Raw genomic sequence first — 19,002 nt, forward strand, 5'->3', positions numbered from 1 at the left:
TTGTATCTAGGCTCTGTATTTTCTAAGTGTATTATCCTAAGTGTCCTTAAATCAGTGCAGATTTCTTCTAGGTTGAATGCAAGACAGCCGCTATCATCACTCCTTCTCCAGATACATACCTATGAATCACAGAATCACAGAATGGCCAGGGTTGGAAGGGACCTCAAGGACCATGAATCTCCAACCCCCCTGCCACATGCAGGGCCACCAACCTCCACATTCAATACTAGACCAGGCTGCCCAGGGCCCCATTCATGCCCAGCCTTGAACACCTCCAGGGATGGACGGGGCATCCACAACCTCTCTGGGCAGCTGTTCCAGCACCTCATCACTCTCTGTCAAGAATTTCCCCCTGACATCCAACCTAAATCTCCTCTCCCTCAGCTTAAACCATTTCCCCTTGTCCTGCTGTTATCTCCCCTTTCAAAGAGTTGATTCCCCTCCTGTTTGTAGGCTCCCTTTAGGTACTGAAAGGCTGCAATGAAGTCACCCTGCAGTCTTCTTTTCTCCAGGCTGAACAAGCCCAGCTCCCTCAGCCTGTCTTCATAGGGGAGGTGCTCCAACTCTCTGATCATCTTTGTGGCTCTCCTCTGGACCCTCTCCAACAGCTCCCTGTCTTTCTTGTACTGGGGGCTCCAGACCTGGACACAGTGCTCCAGATGGAGCCTCACAAGAGCAGAGTAGAGGGGGACAATCACCTCCCTGTCCCTGCTGGCCACCCCTCTTTTGATGGAGCCCAGGATACCATTTCCCTTCTGAGCTGCAAGAGCTCACTGCTGGCTCATGTTAAGTTTTTCATCTATCAAGATCCCCAGGTCCTTCTTCACAGGGCTGCTCTCAAGGACCGCTCCTTCCAGTCTATATGGATACCTGGGATTCCTCCAGCCCAAGTGCAAAACTCTGCACCTTGCCGTGCTGAACCTCATCAGGTTTACCGGAATCAGCTTGTTTTTGTGTTTTTGTTTTAATTTGGGAAAACAAAAAGGTACATATTTCTATGCATTATGATGCAGACCACTAGCATGATATTACACTTCAGCTGAGAGAAAAAAAAAAAGGAGAGAGAATTTCAATCAAATTATTGTTAAGTTATATTTATCTTCCCGTGAGGTGTGAGCTGTATCTAGATGGACGTGGCCTCACTGCCTCAGGAGGGAGGGGGTTCCAAGGAAGGGGTTTATTTTGCTGCTCTGTGTGGGGAATTTTCTATATAATCTTGGGAACAGGAAATGATCTGTTGGCCCGAGAAGAGAAATGTTTGCACACATGCCTCACTGTATGGTGTGGAAAGGCTTGCTGACATCAGCAAATCTGATCCATGTTTGAAGGAAGCACAGACCCAAAGCACTGCTCTGAGCCCTGGCCTCAAGTGGAGCCGCTGTTTCATCAGGAATTCTGCAAGTAATTCTGCATGCAGCACACGGTGATCAGCATTTACCTGAGGTCAGTGCCCTGTAAATGGAAACGGTGTAACAGGCAGTGGTCAACAGCCGACCCCAGAGGCCAGCTCCCCATAAACTAACAGTGCTTCAAGACTTCTGTTCCTAGTCTGCCTTTGGTATGTGGACAGTTACTTAGAGCGGTGTTTTATTTTCCCCCAGGAAAGAAGAAGAACGGTGCCATGGCTCAACGCTCGGCTCTGTCAGATCGCCTGTCCTTTGCTAACACACAGGATGCCCAGCTGGGGTCCTTCGGGTTCTCAATTTTACCGCTGCGGTTTCCGCAGATACTCAGAACTGCCGCAAATTGTACCAGTGGCCTTATTTTACTGGAACGGCACATAACGTCGTGGACACAAAACTCCCAGCACGAGCACCCGCGCAAGGGCGCAGCGCGGCCACTATCGTCCTGCAGCGCCCCCTAGCGTCCAGGCGGTATGCCCACCCCCGGCTGCAGGCACATGCGCGTAGGGCGCCGCGCTCCCGGCGGAAGTGGCGTATGGCCGGCGCCATGGCCGAGGTGGCGGACGGGTCGCAGCCGGAGGGTGAGGGACGCGGCGCCGTGCGGGTCCGGCGTGTCGTGGCGCTCGCGGCCGCCGGCGGGACTCGTGCCGCAGCTGTCGCATCCCCTTGCAGACTGCCCGGGAACCGGCAGCGCCCAGGCGGGTCGGGCCGCCGCATGTCAGGGATGCCCCAACCAGAAGCTCTGCGCCGCCGGCGGCGCCGCGACGGACCCGGGTGAGAAAGGCGGTGAGAGGGCCGGGGGCGCGGGACGGGGCTCCGCGCTGGGGCGGGGCTGACGCGGCCGCACTGCCCGCAGCCGAGGCGGCGGAACTGAGGGAGCGGCTGCGCGGCGTGAAGCACATCGTGGTGGTGCTCTCCGGGAAGGGCGGCGTGGGGAAGAGCACGTTCAGCGCGCTGCTGGCTCGCGGGCTGGCGGCCGACGAGGGCAAACAGGTGGGACGCGATCGGCTTTCCGCTTATTGCGCTGCGGTGTGCGCTGCGGGGCTTTGCATTGAGAGCCCTGCTGTGCAGGCGCGTTTCTACGGGCCTTCGTTGCTTCGTGTTCCAGGTTGCTCTGCTGGACGTCGACATCTGTGGGCCGTCCATCCCTAAGATGATGGGTCTGGAAGGAGAGCAGGTGCGCTCTGACCGCTGCTATAGTGAGAGGCGAATGTGTCAGATAAAAGCATCCCCAGTGTGTCATTAAGAGTAAAGCTTCACTTAGATTTAAGGGTTCTATGTGGTCGTTTATTGGGAAGCCAGGGGAGCAAAAAAGCTGAGATGGCCAATGTGCAGCGTGGTGTCATTTGTTAGAGAGTCACAGGCAGTCGGGGTGACCAGTTGTGCCAGCCAGGTGCTGCTCTGAATCTCCTGCTAATCCATGAATACTGAACCTGAGTCGTACCAGCATGGTGCTCTTTATCAGCTCTGAAATGTTTAATGTGTTTATATAAAATCATGGGTATGTTTCCAGCAAGAGTGTTCAAGCAGTTCACTTATTAATGGAGATGTAACTTCTGCAATTTTTAATTAACCTGGTCCAATACAGTGGCACCACATCCATAGGCAAGGTCTTTTTATCCCCTTTGATCTTCTGTTCATCTTTTACATAACTTCTGCATTAATTTCTCGTGTGACTTTGTATGTATCTCTTCAATTTTCAGGTTCATCAGAGTGGATCAGGATGGTCTCCAGTGGTAAGCTGGTGCAGCTGTTCCCAGAGGTGGCTGGCTGGGTTTGACACTGTTGTAAGGAGCAGAAGGGCTGGGGAAGAAGCACAGTGTGCTTTTGTATTAATTGTAGTGGACAGAGGGTCTTTTACACCCCCCAGAAAACATCTCATTAATCTTAAAAATATGCAGGGAAAATGCCAGGTGTTTTTTGTCTGAAGGTCACCTGTGGTGTATCCCCTCTACCCTTTCTCTCCTGTTCTGCGTGGAGTTTCTCTTCTCTTTTAGTATGTTGAGGAAAACTTAGGTGTCATGTCAGTGGGGTTCTTGCTCAGTAGTCCTGACGATGCTGTCATCTGGAGAGGACCAAAAAAAAATGGTACGTGTTCAGGGTTTTCAGCAACAACTTACATGGTTGGAAGAGTGAATATCTGAAGATGAGCTTACTTGGCTAAAGCACAAATCTAATAAAGTAAGCGATGGCAAGAGGCAGTGAATACTCCACACTGTTCAGTAGTAGTTAGCATGCCTTCATCATTTTTCTTGCACAGTAGAGCCAGAGCTGCACAATATAGTTGTGTTACTGCTTCCGCTTTCATCACAGAACTTTTTCTCAATATCCTCTCTAGTTTCTTTGAATAATGGCTGCAGTGGGTCAGGTGCTTTATTGGGTTTTGGGTTTTGCCTTTTGTTTGTTTTAATTCGTTGCAAAATAAGCACTTCTGCACCTAAGTTGACTGTAGTCAGAAGAATTTGTATATCTGGGCTCTAAAATTTGTAGCAGACTGAAATATACAAGGATTTTTATTTCATTTAATCCCACGTTCTTGTCCTCTCTGCTAGGGCTGATCAAACAGTTTCTTCGTGATGTGGACTGGGGTGAAGTTGACTACCTGATTGTAGACACCCCTCCAGGGACCTCAGATGAGCACCTCTCAATTGTGCAGTACCTCAGTGCGTCGCATATAGATGGCGCTGTTATAATTACGACCCCTCAGGTAAGAGATCTGCGTTTCCATTCACAGAAGCAGCACGGCAAGTGCTTGGTTTAGAATCAGTGTTTAATTTCAGAGAAGGGAGCTGACTGACTTGCTTGTGTGTGCAGCTGGCTGCTTTATGAGCTAGGTGGATGCCTTGGTGGAGTAATGGACCTGAGTGAGCTTCTGCACAGCTGAGTGGTTCACGGTCAAAAGCTGTCTGATCTGTGTTGTGAAGTGAAATGCATTAATTCACTTCTTCAGGATATGAGCTGGCATCACTGTGCATTTGTAATTTGATCACCAGTGGCTTAAAGCTCAGAAGTCAATAAGTTTTTAAATAAGGTGTGCACTGTTTGACAGCAAATGAAGTGCTGCCTCCCAGCTGCTTGGTGCTTTCCATAAATCAGTTGGAGTAGAGAACAGTCACACAAGGACTTAAAATCTGGGGGGATAGCTTGAGTTGCACATAGAGAAAGGCATATTTATGCGATGTACAGTTTTAAAAGAAAAAATCAGAGGTCTGAAATTCAAATTACATCAAATTCACAGGTATTGTGATGAACATAAGCAAAGGGAACAATGCCAATTGATTATAAGCAATTCATTATAAAATCCAATTGTTTCTTCATGTTTGTAGGAAGTCTCACTTCAGGATGTTCGGAAAGAAATCAACTTCTGTCATAAAGTGAAACTGCCAATCATAGGTGTTGTGGAGAACATGAGTGGCTTTATATGTCCAAACTGCAAGGTAAGGCTGTCTGTATCTTAAAACATTTCTTTATCTCGCTGTTTCTGGAAAAATACCTTGTTCTCAGAATTGGAGCACTGTAACTCTTATTTTCATGTTGTCCCAGAAAGAATCTCAGATCTTTCCCCCAACTACTGGAGGTGCAGAGAAGATGTGCCAGAACTTAAATGTTTCCCTCCTGGGAAAAGTGCCTCTAGATCCTCAAATAGGTAACGTTACTGTGTTGCACTACAACAGCTTTAAAACTGTGCTGATGTTCTTACAGGGGAGTCTGACAGAATGTTAAATGTTTTGTGTCTCAGGTAAATATTCTCTTTTACATAGAGCGTCTGTTTGAATCACACATACCATGGTGTGAAAAGTGCTGGGTAATTTACTTAACCTGGTGTTTCATCTTGATGAGGATTTTATTACACGTCTTTTCAGCTGTATAATCCTTACTCTAAATATGTGGTGTCTTTTTTATGTAATCACCTGAAAACACAGCTAGTAAATTCTTCTGTGAAGAATAGTGTCTTGTAAATGATAAGCATTAAAATTAGTGCTCTTTCTTCACTGTCACTGGCATGACTCAAATCCTGTTGTGGATTGTGAGATGCCTTGGTTCCTCACTGGCTATTAGAAATGAACACTTGATTTAATGACTTGAGGAACAGGTCAGTACTTCCAAAGTAATGGCTGAAACCTCCTGCTGATGGTGGTCCTTTGTACAACTGTGAGCTGCAGCTCTATCACTGACGTAACCATTTCTTAAAAGGAATGGATACCAGTGGTTCCTCGGAGGAACATAAGTGATAGTGGGATGAGCAGTAAGTAAAGACAAGTTCTTCTTGTTGCACTGTTTTCATGCTTTTCCTGTCCTTCCAGGAAGAAGTTGTGACAAAGGTCAGTCTTTCTTGTCTGAAGTGCCTGAGTCTCCAGCGACATCAACTTACAGGAACATAATTCAAAGTAAGTCTTAAAATCACCATGAAGGTGAATCCCTGCTGCAGTGCATTAAAGGTGCTAGAAATTGGTTTTCTGCTGCACGTAATCAGAAAACAAACCAGGGTACATGTGCATAGTAATTAAGAATGTAACGTGCAATGTGATCTTTTGGTCGTTAGTTATGGCAGACTTACAGACTGGTGACTGAGTTGTATATAATTTCATTCTTTTGCTTAAATCATTAAGAAAAGATGTGTGTTTGCTTGCTCTCAAGCAGTTTTTAAGCAGGCCACCGAGGGGAGCCTACTAAGTGTGATACAGCTGGGTAATATTGCCTCCTCCTGGTTGTAATTGCATATAAACTACCCGAGGAGCCAATGATGTACAGTTTCAAGATAGCAGCAAAATTCCGTGACAAAGGCCCAACCTGTGAGAGCAGCAGGGGACAGCAGGATTGGTATTTATGTATTACTTTTTCCCTGTCTCTCCAGGGATTCAGGAGTACTGTGATCAGCACCATTTTCAAGAAGAAAAGATTATCTGAACACAATAAAAATATGCTTCATGTGTAATTACAGAAAAGTAACTTATGCCTTGCCTTGACTTAATATAAGGAATGTATTCTTTTTGTATTCTGCAAATAAATCCTTAGTATTAATGTCATTCTCTTTTTTTCCATAAAGATTAATCAAGATTACTGAAATTCACAACTGGTCTCAGAGCTTGCTATGAGATTAATTAGATAAAATAAACAAACCTTCATCTGTGTTACAAAGGTGCAGTTTGCATCCAGTCATCATACTGATAACCTGAATATGAAGTTGGCTTTTGAAACGTGCATAGACAAAATCTTATTCACAAAGCTGAATGTAAAATAGGCTTCAGTGACACTGGGACATTCTATCTAAACTTTTACATGCATGTGCAGTAGGCTCTGTTCTGCCTTCTGCTGTAGGATGAGTTGCAATGCCAGATGTCTCTCTTCCTGAACATCACATAAGTATCTTTGTCAGTGGAAAAGATCTGTTTTTAGAGTGGAATTTTCGAAGTGATGTCCTCTTTCCTTACACTTGGCGTTGGTTTTAAAACACCTAGATGTTAGGCAGCTTACAGTATAACAGCACAAGTACAGAATTGTATTTACGACACCAATCAGAATAAGATTAATGGATTTTGATTACTTCAGTGTAACTGGGGCTGCACGACACTATTTTCTTCCTTGTACTGACTCTTAAGCCTGAGCACTTTTAAAATAACAATAACAGTCCCTAACCAAGCTGCCCTTATGCAATTGTATTTCCTCTTCTTTTTACTGAGTAATCAAGACTTGGGAAATCTGTGTTGTGTACAGAAGGAAAAGGTACTTTCACTTTATTGATTTTAGTTTCAGAATTAAACAAATGATCATCTGGCTGCATTCTAATGCTCAGGACAATCTAGCAGTTTCAGTTTAGTTTACAGGTTTATCTCAAGATAATGTCTGCTTTTTGAACTTCTGCACAACTACAAGCAAACTGCCTTTTGGTGAAAGTCATTTTGAAGTAAATTGAGAGGTTTTGGAGACTGATAACACAAACACAAATGATAGAAAATCATTATTTCATGCAGGCAATTCTAGAAGAGCTTTACTTCACTAATTTCATATGAAAAACGGCTTTTATAAGTGAGTACTCCTACTGCTCCTCCTTTTGTTTTTCCTTAATTGATTATCTGGTCCATGTCTTCCCATGTCCTTCAATGCGGTCTTCTGAAATCCCCCTGCTCTGTCCTGTTGAGTGAAAACATGACAGGCAGATGTTAGCATCATTTACTATACACAGGGAAGAGGCTGTTGGAAACCCGAGGGTTTAAGGTAGCTCTTTCAGCAATGCCCACGTGCTGTGCTAAATCAGCATGGTACTGAGCACTTCACTTGGAGAAAATTCATCATGGGGTTTGGAAGCTGCTCAGCCATGGAGCAGCCAGCTCCTGAATACAGAGCAGTGACTTTGGTGCAGCCCCGTGGTGGGAGCTCACAAGATGGACGTGCTGGAAGCCCTGCCAGAAGATATGTTAGGAACCAGTATCTGGAAGAAGCCAAAGCCTGTAACAGTATGAGGCAGGTCAGCATTTGATACTTCATGGGCTACTGCTGGCAGACCAACTTAATACTTACTCTTGGCAACATCTGCTGTGACAAAAAACCTTGAAGTTATTTTGCTGATGCTTTTCTGTCCCCCTAATTTGCAGTGGATGTATCCATATAAATTAGCAGTCTGAAGGGAGATACCAGCTATGACAAGAGCCTGCAGACAAACAGAAGTTTAGCAGAGATGAATGTGCTGCCATATATGTAGATTGTATGCAGGGAAAATATATGCATACGTATGTTATAAGAAGGATGTTATATATATAAAAGAAATATATTGCTTCACATAATGAATAACCTTAAAAGAGATACATTCATATTAAACACAGCAATCCTTTTCTGTAAGAAAATACATTTTTTAAAAAGTGTTAAAATTTTTGGCTCAAGTCATTCTGTATCTTGAAATATTTAAGCTCCTATTCAAAAAAAAGAAAAAAGCACCTGTCCAACTGATTCTATAATCATTTCACTTCTTCTAAGCCTGACATATCTAATATCCTCATAAGCAGATACACAGCAAGCCTGCAGATAGGTTTGCTGACAAATGCCTCGCTGTAAGATCCTGTAACTCACAGGTTTACAGAGAGCATCAATAGATAGAAATCAGTATCCACCATTAGCAGGCAGTAAAAATAAGTGGAACCACTGGTGCTTATAGGCTCAGAGAAACTTTGTTTCCTAGAAGCTACTGCATTTTCATTTGTGGAACTTGCTTCCCAATGTATGAGCAACATGCATCTTCATTGCTAGCTTGGGTCCAATTCTGGTTTTCAAAACTAAGGGTGGAGAACTACTGCTGGTTTAATTTTAACTGTTGTTTCTTTAGTGATGCCATTTGAGCCACGATAAAGCAGTTAATTATTTGCAATCAACTCATACCCACAGATGAATTTCCTGTTCCATTAAGTAATAAAATGCAATCTCAGGTATTGTTTGTTATGTAGCAGTATGTATGCAAGGCACTTTACCTCTTAAAAATCAGTAACAAAATCATACTTAGCACAGCAACGTAACAAAATGTATTCTATGGTGATTATGCAGACACAATAGAAAAGTTTACAGGGGAAAGCAATGATTTCTTAAAGTCTGTTAGCACAGTGCAAGTATGGGGTACACAGCTCTGGGGAAAAGTTAGCTGCTGTAGTTAAAAGTGAAGCTACAATTCTGCCAACCTTTAAGATGCCCTTCTTGAGACAGGTGAAACTGTCAACAGTTGATAACACAGTAAAGCCAGGCTGAAAGTTGCATTCCTGAGCTCAGGGCTTCACTACAGAAACCTCAGATTTCAAATTCTTATTGGGATTTTTGTAACATGAGAGATCTTGATGCAAAGATTTTTGCAAAACTACAGCTCTGGGTTTTCTCTCAGCTAACACTGCTTGTCAGCTATCGTTCATTCAGTAACCCCAGACTTACCAGCCATTTCAGCTTCAGGGAAAACAAGGTGCTGAAAAAAAACACTGTCCAAATCACTGGGCAGATGATGAGGCCAAGCCAAAAGATTCGAGCTTCAGCTTCAGTTGAGGCAGCTATTGTAGGCACCTACAAAGGAAATTATTGACATTTTAGTCACAAAACCAAAACCCACAATAATTAACAGATCAACAAAGGAGGAATTGACATAAATCTTTACATGAATTTATTACATTTAATTCAATTTGGCATCAGATTCCTACTATCTCTCAGATTCCTGAGAGATGTGTGACACAGAAGACAGTGTTACAAACAGAATTTTAATACATGTAACCATAATTACCAACAAATTACCAGCAGAGATGCTGCACTGGCACTTACAGTTCGGGGGAGAAAATAAGTCCATACAGAGAGAACTCCACACCTGAAAGACCTAAAGGGCTGGCAGTTGTGATGTTCAGGGTGTGTTACTGTCTTCCAGCACACCTCAGCTGCTGGTAGGATTTCTAGGTTGAGCTTCTGTCCCAGCAGCAGCAGTGCATCAGGAATTGGTTGCTGGTTGGTGCTGAATGAGTTGTCACACTTCTAAGCAAACCCACCCCACAGAGGAGATTTTAAAAAGCTGCCAGAGGAGTGGCAAGAGATGGAGCCCCAGACTGGGAAGTAAGAGAACAGTGGGTACCCCCGGCTGTGCCATGATCAGTAAACCAGGACAAAAATACAATTTACCCTATTTATACCTTCCTTCCTCTGTTGTGATCCCCACGTTAATCAACCTATTTGCCAGAAGTTTTTGAAGGCTCGAGCCCACAGAGGTGAGCGGACTTTGTACTGACTGACAAACTGCAGTAAGTGAAGTAGGCAATGCACTTACTCATTTTACAGTAAGTGCCAAGAAAGCTCTTGCTGTCTTTCTCAGCTCCACAAAACTGTGATACACTGGAGGTCTTCCAGCTTCCTTGCTTTCCTGCAGACTTGCTTGTATCCTAGATTTCACTTAAAATACAGGCAGAAAGCTGACCTCTGCTCTCCCCTTACTGGTGTGCAGCCACGCTGCCTGCTGCATTCCTGCACGTACAGCCCCAGCTGCACACAGGGCTGCTAGAGGGCACTGCTGGCCTGCATCTCTGGGGCAGTTCCGTTGGGCTCAGCACCTCAGTTGTGTGCACCTCTGGCTTTGCATTAAAAGGGTGACCTACTGTGCAACACTTGAGTGTTGTTCGACCAAACTCTTGTCTGCTGGGGTGCTGGACACTGTGTTAGCAAACAAATGTGGAACTGGCAGTCTTGACTCTAGCAGCAATGCCAAGTGCCATTTGATGGGGCTTCTTTGCTCAGCACTAGCAGTGTTAGAATGCTCCAGAATCTGGGTGCTGCTGCCCATGAGCATGAATAAAAGAAACTAACTTTTAAGAAAATGAATTTGAACTATTCAGCCTTGCTTTCAACATAGTTCCTTCCTGAAGATAATTCTGTTTTGTAAATAACTACGGGAAGATGGATTCATTATAAGTTGTTCTCATTTGTTCTTTTTTTTAATTAGTATGGATACAACAAGCTTTTCACATGCTTTCTTTTCACATGCTTGTCATGTGCCTTTAATTATCATTCTTACCCTTTTTGCTTCAAATACCCAGTGACTTTTTCCATCTTCATCAATCTGGTTCCACCAACGTAAACCAACCAAGAGTCTTCCTGTCACATTCTAGTGACAGAAACAATTATTTGCATTAAGCAGCTGCATCACTCATTTGTCAGAAAACATTTAAAATAAAGACAAGCATGTCTGAAAATGGTATTTCTTACCAAATACTAAATTTATTTCTAAAGCCTCTGTCAATTTGTGCACAACAGTCACTAAGAACAGATGAGTTAACAGAAATGGAGAGACTGTTCTCCTAATCTGATCATTAGCACAATAATATTAACTTAGATAAGAAATGATAGGGTGCATCTTTCCTAAGTCAGTTATTTGGAGAAGACTGATAAATTCTTACTGAGAGAACACCAACCAAAAACACACTGGAAAAAAAAATGGAAAATTAATTATAAACAAGTGAGCTGCTTGGAATCAAGCAAACAATTAAATTAAGAAAGTATTTTTGAACCTGGATCAATACGTTTTACATCAATACATATAATTTTACTGTAAGTTGGAGACACATCAGTGTTTCACACAGGACTTAAACTTTGTTCTTTGCACCCCTGGGGACTCTGGGCTGGCCCCACCAACCCCCTGGGCCATCACGATGGTGCTGGTACCACAGCTGGGCCCTCTGAGGGCTGTGAGGCACAGCTATAGGCATCCTCTGGGTCCTTTCCCATCCTTATTGAAAACTACTATCTCTTTATTTTTTCCTAAGGATACACAAAGTATACAAACAAATCTGTCTGTGGCAAGGCTGCTTTCCTACCATGTTAGTAACTTACACCAGTGACTATGATATGTAAAAGCCTTGTATAAAACAGGATTGACCCATTTACTAAATCAACAGATCACAATGTCTGTCTCCCTTTCAGTATATATCTTCCCTTTTTACTAATAGTATATATATTTGTTAATGGCATAACAATACTTTCAAAGGTAATTACTGTTCAGGATCATCTTACCTTAACTGACCAAAAGTCAAAGGATAGAAGAAGGAGAATAGTGACAAAACAGGCAACAAAGCTGTTGCTGAACCAGTCACAGAACAAGTAGGTAATAATAGCACTCACTCGGAAAAACAGGTGGAAAAAGGTGGCCAGTGGGTGCCTGGAAAAACAACACAGAGCACTTAGGAAGTTATGGGACAAGGAGGACAGTTAGTGTATATGCTGACAGTGCAGTACAGCAACTATTTCTGGTCTACAGTGGCATCTCAGTTTGTAGTTGTTATCTGAGATGTTGATAAATGATCAAAGTGATGATACATCCAATAACCAACCTCCAGCCTACAGCTAAGAACAGCAATTGTTGTATTAATGCTTCCTCAAAGATGGAACAAAACCTGCACAGCCATGAGCTTCGTGGTGCTGTGTAAAGGAATCTGGTGAGTGGTTGCATTCAGCACTGCAGTCCCAGCTCCTCCATCTGTATGGCAGAGCACAAAGGAATTAATTGAGACAGATCTTGTCTTTCCAAAGTGCTTTGAAAATAAGACCAGCAACTCTCTGGAATTAAAATGATATAAAATAAGACAAAATGAGCTTTCATATGGAATAACTGAAAGTGAACACTTCCTTTTACAGAGGGAGTACAATTTAGGAAGTGTACAGTTCTTCTGAATGAACGGTCATTAATTGCACAGCATATCTGTGCTGTGCTTCTCAAAGGAAATTTGGCCTACAACAAAACTGAGGGAAATTTCAGTAGAAGAACCAACTGTACAGAGTTAAATGTTGGTCTGTACAGTAGGACGTGGGCTTGGAGGAATGCTGTAAGATGCACAGTCCAGGTAATATGCCAAGTGCAAAACAACAGAAACAGCTGGTTTCTGTGAGTTTAAAAGGACAGTTAATTAAAAGCCATTCCACCTGAGTAACGTCCTCCCTTGAAACCACAATGAATAAAATCTGTTTTCCAAATAAGATGGTTTGTTTCCATCTGTGATTGTTTCGCATAGCCCCTCTATCTCTTTAAGCAAGTAAGAGTAGTATGGCCCAAACCTTCATTAATTATCTATTTTATTTCTTATTCTATTAGGTATAATTAAAAATTTCATATGCATATTATAAATCTTCGTAAATTTGACTGGAGTTTAAATTATAGTACTTACTATATGTATTCCTTCATTATAATATCATTACTCCATACCTATTTATTTACCTATTTATTGTAGAAGTCAACTATTATATAATGGAAATATTGTGCTTGTAGTAAAGATGCCTGACTGGAAAAGCAAGAATGACACACAGCTGAAGCTTGCATGTACTGCTGTGCCCACACTAACCACAGACTTTCCAAAAAACTTCTGACTTACAGATAAACACGTGACATGTGAAATGAAAGGGGTTTTTTCTTACACAGGCGGAAGGAATCCTGTGAGCTGCCAAAAGCAGATCCTGCCTTGGTACTTCTTGTTCAACATGATGTAAGAGTTCAGCTGCACAAATAGTAAGTTGAAGTAATAAGGGCTACTTGTAGGCTGCAACCCTGGAGAGCATCAGGGCAGACAGCTTTTATAGTTATGCTGGGGGCACTCTGGAGAAGCAGGAGGCCCACGTTTGTTACAGCCCTGAATGCTTTTTGTGGGGACTACAGAGAGTCAAGCCCCTCACAGAGATATAGAGATAGAGCTGCTCAGGCCAGAGACACATCTGCAGGTCCAAGGGGAAGAAGAGTTAGACTGCTCAGCACTGGCATGTTGTTCCCTGCATGACTCCCTCATTCGCAGAACATGTGCACATATATATGCTAACAATAAATATGTTTTCTGATTCTGAATTCTGAAACTAAACAAATCCAGTTCATACTGTTTGCTTCCTCATCTAGAAGAGCAAACATGCATTTCCCTAACTTGCAGCCACCAGGTGAAGCTTACAGCTTCTACCATATAGGAACAGAACTTTGAACAAATAATCTGAGATAAAGGAAACTGTCCAAGCGTGAAGGCGAAGCCTCTGCATGCTTTTTGACATAAGCTATACAGCTCTAAGTGAATACATTTTCAATTGTACCTGATACATTTTTTTAAAAAATACAGTTCCCAGAAGTATGGTAGCAATTAAGAAATTGCATGAACTAACATGATTTCTTGTACTAACGGAAGACAGTGTAGGCTTTAAATGCACACCAACTTCTCATAAGACTAAACTATTACCAATTATATCATCAGTAACTTTGTTTCATTCGAAAGGATGATGGCTGTCAGGATAGGAATGAACTGCTGTGAATTTAGTTGGACCCTGCATTAAGGGATCAAACTGGGTCAGCCCTACAGTGTACCACTGAACCAGTGTTGCCCAGGCACCTGCGCCAAGTGTCACAGCAGCTCTGCATGCCACTCTTTGCACCTCCTGTCCAGAACTTCAGATATATTTAGGCCAATTTTGAGCAACCAGACCCTCTCTCCATCATCTTGTGTTACCTGACGAACGTGAAACAGATGTGAGCATATGCTCCTGCTTGATCCCGATTAAATGTTTTGATACTGCACAGAGCTGCAAGTTGTGCAAGGTTGTGCTCTCCTCCTAACAGAAGCAGCCACCAACCGCACCATTATCTGTGCACCTTTTGGTTCTAAAGAGCACTTGCACACATGCTGGAGAATCACAAATGTACAACTTGTCATGGCTCATGCAAACTGAGTAAGTCCAAGATGTATGAAAGTGGGATAAGGTTTAATAAAAGCAAACGTCCAGAATATGTCATCATGACTTCTCACAGGCATTGAAGTTCTGCAGCTCATGGCTGTGTACCAGGCTCATTTGCACAATTGCTCACAGAGAAGTTTGTTTTTCTATTTCCAAAGAATCTGAGCAGTTTCATTTCTGTATTCTACAGCACAAAATATTTCAATAAGAGATTATCCTTTTGCAGTGTCACAATGAGGGTAAGAAAGAAGAGCAGTCTTTGGTGAAATAATCATCTAAACAAAGTGAGCCCACTGTGGTATGGTTATCAGGGAGCATGAACCTGCAGAACAGAGCTGGTTTTACTGTCCAGGGCTGGTGCCACAGGTCAGAAGCAAGCACTTCAGCACAGTTCCAGTTCCCACCAGACTCCAGTCTGGTTCCACTGTGTCTGCTGCATACAACACTTGCAAGTTTTAGTTCCCAGTTTAGTCACCTCCATTCAAGCCATGCGCTCCAGAATCACACCATAATACAGAACAGAATGCAAACCTTCCTCAAACCTGCTGCCATGGCAGAGAACACAGAAAACAGTTCTGGGGATGTTAATGCTGTGTCATGGCAGCTCACCATGGAGCCAGACTGCAAGTCTAGTGCAGTGGAAGGGCTGAGACGTTCCACCAGATAATGGTAGAGCTGAGCAATTGTATTGTAAAGCTGCACGACTGCTTGTGTGCCTCAGATAAGCTGTGCAGGCTTAGTGTCCCTTATTTTATTTATGCCTGCAAGACATGCTAATGTTGCAATCTACCACAGTCATCTGGAGCTTGGTTGGAGGGAAGAGATCAGTATCAACAGAAGCTGATTATATGAAGTATTGATGAGTGTGTATGGGCAATTCGCTTTGACAGCTGTTGGAGCAGATCCAGAGGAGGGCCATGAAGATGATCGGTGGGCTGGAGCAGCGCTCCTGTAAAGACAGGCCGAAGGAGCTGGCCTTTATTCAGAGGGTGGCGAGGCACTGGCACAGGTTACCCAGAGAAGTTCTGGAGGCTGCATGGGCCTGGCAGCCTGATCTGCTGGGTGGCAACCCGCGATCAGGGGGAAGGTTGGAGCTGGATGGTTTTTAAGGTCCCTTCCAACCCAAAGCGTTCTGTGATGCTACGATACACCTCATCTTGTGACAGCCTTTGGCTGGGGGCCCTTCGGCTCCAAGCAGCACAACGCTGCGGTATGGCGGTGCTGCGGTGTGGCGGGGCGCTGTGGCGGGGCCCTCCCTGCAGCGCACAACGCGGCCCGAGCGCAACGCGGCCCGAGCGCAACGCGGCAGCAGCGGCCGGCAGTGGGGGGGCGGGGCCCGATCCGCTCCGCTCCCCGTTACCTGATTTTGGCTTTCCGCAGCGCCAGCTCCTCCTCGCTGCCGAAGTCCAGAGACACGTCCTCGGTGTCGTCCACCAGCGCCTGCGGCGGGGACCCCCACAGCGCTCCCGTCAGCGCCGAGGGGCGGGGAGGCCGCGCCGCCGCCGCAGCCCGCCGCCCCGCGCCGCCCGCCCGCGCCTCTACCTGCTTCATGCCGCGGTTGCGGGGTGTGACAGTCGCCGACGCCCGGAGGTGTCAGAGGGAGAAGGATCCCGCCGGACCCGGGCGCGGCCCGCTCAGGGCTAAGGCGCGGTGGAGCCTCGTCGCCCGCGCTGAGGTGCGCGGCGGCGCCTGCGGGCGGGCGGCTCGGGCTGAGATGGCGCGGGGCCGGGGGCTCCTCCGCTCGCACGGCCGCCCCCTCAGGGAACGGGGCCGCCCCGCAGCCCGGCCGAGCGGCGGAGAGCTGCGGCTGCACCTCGAGCCTGGCGTAGGGATTCCCGTCCTGTAGTTAAAGGTGTTTCAGCCTGCTTTTGTTGAAGCTGCAGGATGGTTGTAAGGCGGCAGCACGGAGAAAGGCTTCCGAATATGGATAGGGGAACCGAAGTGTGCTCAGAACGACCGAGAAACGGATCGGTCGGGTGGGTACGAAGTGAAGGATCGAGGGACAGCTTTACTGATGTTACATGAGCCTGCACTTAACGTCTTACCTGTCTTCTGTAAAATAGAATCACAGAATCACAGAATGGCCAGGGTTGGAAGGGACCTCAAGGACCATGAATCTCCAACCCCCTGCCACATGCAGGGCCACCAACCTCCACATTCAATACTAGACCAGGCTGCCCAGGACCCCATCCATGCCCAGCCTTGAACACCTCCAGGGATGGACGGGGCATCCACAACCTCTCTGGGCAGCTGTTCCAGCACCTCATCACTCTCTGTAAAGAATTTCCCCCTGACATCCAACCTAAATCTCCTCTCCCTCAACTTCAAACCATTTCCCCTTGTCCTGCTGTTATCTCCCCTTTCAAAGAGTTGATTCCCCTCCTGTTTGTAGGCTCCCTTTAGGTACTGAAAGGCTGCAATGAAGTCACCCTGCAGTCTTTTTTTCTCCAGGCTGAACAAGCCCAACTCCCTCAGCCTCAGGTACAATTATTAAATAATTTTATGTGTGCCTGAAGTTTACATACATAATTAACATACCAACAGGCACTGTGGTTTACGAGAAATGCATTGCAAACAACTTAAACAGAGCTGGCTTCTAACTTAGAAGCAGCTCCAGAACTGCGGTAGTGAAGGTCTTGCCACTCTGTCTGACAGCTTGGTTACCTAAGCTTCTGTATCAGCTCTTCTTTCGAGTGTCACACACAATCACAGAATTGTTGGGGTTGGAAGGGACCTTTAAGGATGGAGTCCAACCGCCTGCAACGTTGTGCCAGCAAGCTGGATTGTTTGAATCTAGTGACTTGATAATACTGCTCTATTGTCTGAGTCACTGAATTTTTATCCCGAGGTCAAAGAAAATACCACATGCTGTGTTCCTTGTCAGGAAAGACAATACTTCCGTGGGAGAGGTGAGGATTAGTCAGTTACATTAGGTATCTGATTTAGTACTCTGCTACTGCTATTTGACTTCAGTAGTAGCATCGGAATGATACAACTGGAAACAAGAAAAAGAACACATGGTTTGGTTTGTTCTTTTTGTTTTAAAGTGGATAAATGGTTATTTACTTTTCCCTCTCTCCAGTTCTTGTGCCAGCAATTCACTGCAGGGATTGTCTGCTTTCCTGACAAACTCTGTTCAATAATCCCACAGATGACTGTCATTATACCATGCAAGTGATTTTATTGATATTCTTTTTAAAGGTCTATCAAAATATATTCTGATTATTGGAGGTACTTTATGGGTTATCATCTTCTTTTAAAATAACTTAGAAGCTAGAAAGAATCCTTGGTCACTAGAGGAATCATTGGACAAATGACTTCCTCAGCTTTAGAAGTGGTCTGCAGTTTACTGCTGTAAAGGAATTAATTTGGGGATTATTAGAAAAAGATTCTTTGTTAAACATTTCTGGTGTTTTCTAGGATTTCATAGGACTACCAATTTTGCAGTAATTTTGAGTACAAATTATTTCAATTCTGGAAAGATCAGCAATACAGTAAAGATAGCAAATCTTCAAATGCTGCTTCAATGGCAAGTTGAAGACGTGGTTACACTGAATTAAGAATTGTGGTTTGGTTTTGAGGGAAGACTGGTTTGTGAACAGTACAACCTTGGCCACTTATGAAATAGATGAAGATTTCATCTAATTGCTAAGATTTATAGCATGAAGTGGTATGCTATACCACTTTGCGGATACAACTTGCTACAGGTGCAATCACTTGCTGCTGTGAATTTGCCATTAATCAATGAGCAGTTCTCACCAAGACCAAATAGAGGCCTTCCTATCCTAGTCCTGTAGGATCCTCCTGAAAAGACATGCTGGAGGAAAGGAAGGCGTAGTTGGGTGAGGGGTGGAAAACAGGACCAGCCGAAGGTCTGGTAGCGATTTTCTGCTTAGTCATCTTGTTTACCCTCTTGGTGCATAGCCTGTAGCAATTGTGTTGCTGGGAAAACTGATAAACCTGACTCTGCCCCTCCTGATCATGGCCTAAATTAATATCAAGAGCCTGACCCAGCAATTTCTGTCGGGACACTGTGCCACTCTGTTGTCATTTCGTGTCAAGGTGGTGCTGTGCCAAGACAAAAACACGTTACAGCACTCACAGATGTGCTTCCATGGCTCTAGGCTTAAGTAAAAGAAGTATAACCAACTCCTGCAGGACCCAGGGGAGGCCTTCTCATACAGCAGAAGCAGCATGCACTCCTGCCATTAAGTAACACTATCGGCAGAGACCACATGCTAGCAGGATACAAAATAGTGCAGGGACCACTTTTGAGTGGAATCCCCCCTCAGCTGCACTGAGACCCCCACACCGTGCACACCAACGTCTGCACTGACCATGGAACGTCAGACTGTATTACCCTTCCTAACAGTCCCTCTCCTTTAGCACGGTATTTGTT

The 19,002-nt window shown here is 44.7% G+C and overlaps 2 protein-coding genes across 6 annotated transcripts; one reads left to right on the forward strand and one right to left on the reverse strand.

Moving 5' to 3' along the window:
• Positions 1-1,941: 1,941 nt before the first annotated feature.
• NUBP1 (nucleotide binding protein 1) lies at positions 1,942-6,425 on the forward strand. 2 transcript variants are annotated; one of them, XM_042827650.1, is made up of 11 exons: positions 1,942-1,984; positions 2,076-2,177; positions 2,260-2,396; positions 2,512-2,580; positions 3,107-3,139; positions 3,401-3,491; positions 3,956-4,110; positions 4,730-4,840; positions 4,947-5,049; positions 5,708-5,791; positions 6,259-6,425. In XM_042827650.1, the coding sequence occupies exons 1-11, from the start codon at positions 1,951-1,953 to the stop codon at positions 6,309-6,311; spliced, it is 972 nt and encodes a 323-aa protein (XP_042683584.1). In that variant the 5' UTR covers positions 1,942-1,950; the 3' UTR covers positions 6,312-6,425. The 2 variants fall into 2 exon arrangements, with proteins under 2 accessions (XP_042683584.1, XP_042683585.1); XM_042827651.1 differs by lacking the exon at positions 6,259-6,425 and having other exon boundaries at positions 4,951-5,049.
• A 683-nt stretch (positions 6,426-7,108) lies between these two features.
• TVP23A (trans-golgi network vesicle protein 23 homolog A) lies at positions 7,109-16,256 on the reverse strand. 4 transcript variants are annotated; one of them, XM_042827654.1, is made up of 7 exons: positions 16,146-16,254; positions 15,964-16,043; positions 11,919-12,063; positions 10,924-11,013; positions 9,312-9,437; positions 7,923-8,052; positions 7,109-7,535 (listed from the first exon to the last, which is right to left on the reverse strand). In XM_042827654.1, the coding sequence occupies exons 1-7, from the start codon at positions 16,152-16,154 to the stop codon at positions 7,474-7,476; spliced, it is 642 nt and encodes a 213-aa protein (XP_042683588.1). In that variant the 5' UTR covers positions 16,155-16,254; the 3' UTR covers positions 7,109-7,473. The 4 variants fall into 4 exon arrangements, with proteins under 4 accessions (XP_042683588.1, XP_042683587.1, XP_042683586.1 ...); XM_042827653.1 differs by lacking the exon at positions 16,146-16,254 and adding an exon at positions 12,236-12,381 and having other exon boundaries at positions 15,964-15,978; XM_042827652.1 differs by having other exon boundaries at positions 15,964-16,154.
• Positions 16,257-19,002: the final 2,746 nt, after the last annotated feature.

The sequence above is a fragment of the Centrocercus urophasianus genome, unplaced genomic scaffold, assembly GCF_019232065.1.
Source record: "Centrocercus urophasianus isolate 14NV4802_14NV808 unplaced genomic scaffold, USGS_Curo_1.0 seq_29, whole genome shotgun sequence".
In the NCBI taxonomy this organism is placed as follows: Eukaryota; Metazoa; Chordata; class Aves; order Galliformes; family Phasianidae; genus Centrocercus; species Centrocercus urophasianus.

Excerpts from the sequence above, each read along its gene's own strand:
- TVP23A (XM_042827652.1), bottom strand. The coding sequence starts at position 16,154 with ATGAAGCAGGTAGAGGCGCGGGCGGGCGGCGCGGGGCGGCGGGCTGCG. Across the intron at positions 11,014-11,918 it reads TTGACTTTTGGTCAGTTAAG|AATGTGACAGGAAGACTCTT; the intron begins GTAAGATGATCC and ends TTCTGTCACTAG. Across the intron at positions 8,053-9,311 it reads CCCTGAAGCTGAAATGGCTG|GCTCTTGTCATAGCTGGTAT; the intron begins GTAAGTCTGGGG and ends GTTTGTCTGCAG.
- NUBP1 (XM_042827650.1), top strand. The coding sequence starts at position 1,951 with ATGGCCGAGGTGGCGGACGGGTCGCAGCCGGAGG. Across the intron at positions 4,841-4,946 it reads TTATATGTCCAAACTGCAAG|AAAGAATCTCAGATCTTTCC; the intron begins GTAAGGCTGTCT and ends ATGTTGTCCCAG. Across the intron at positions 5,050-5,707 it reads GCCTCTAGATCCTCAAATAG|GAAGAAGTTGTGACAAAGGT; the intron begins GTAACGTTACTG and ends CTGTCCTTCCAG.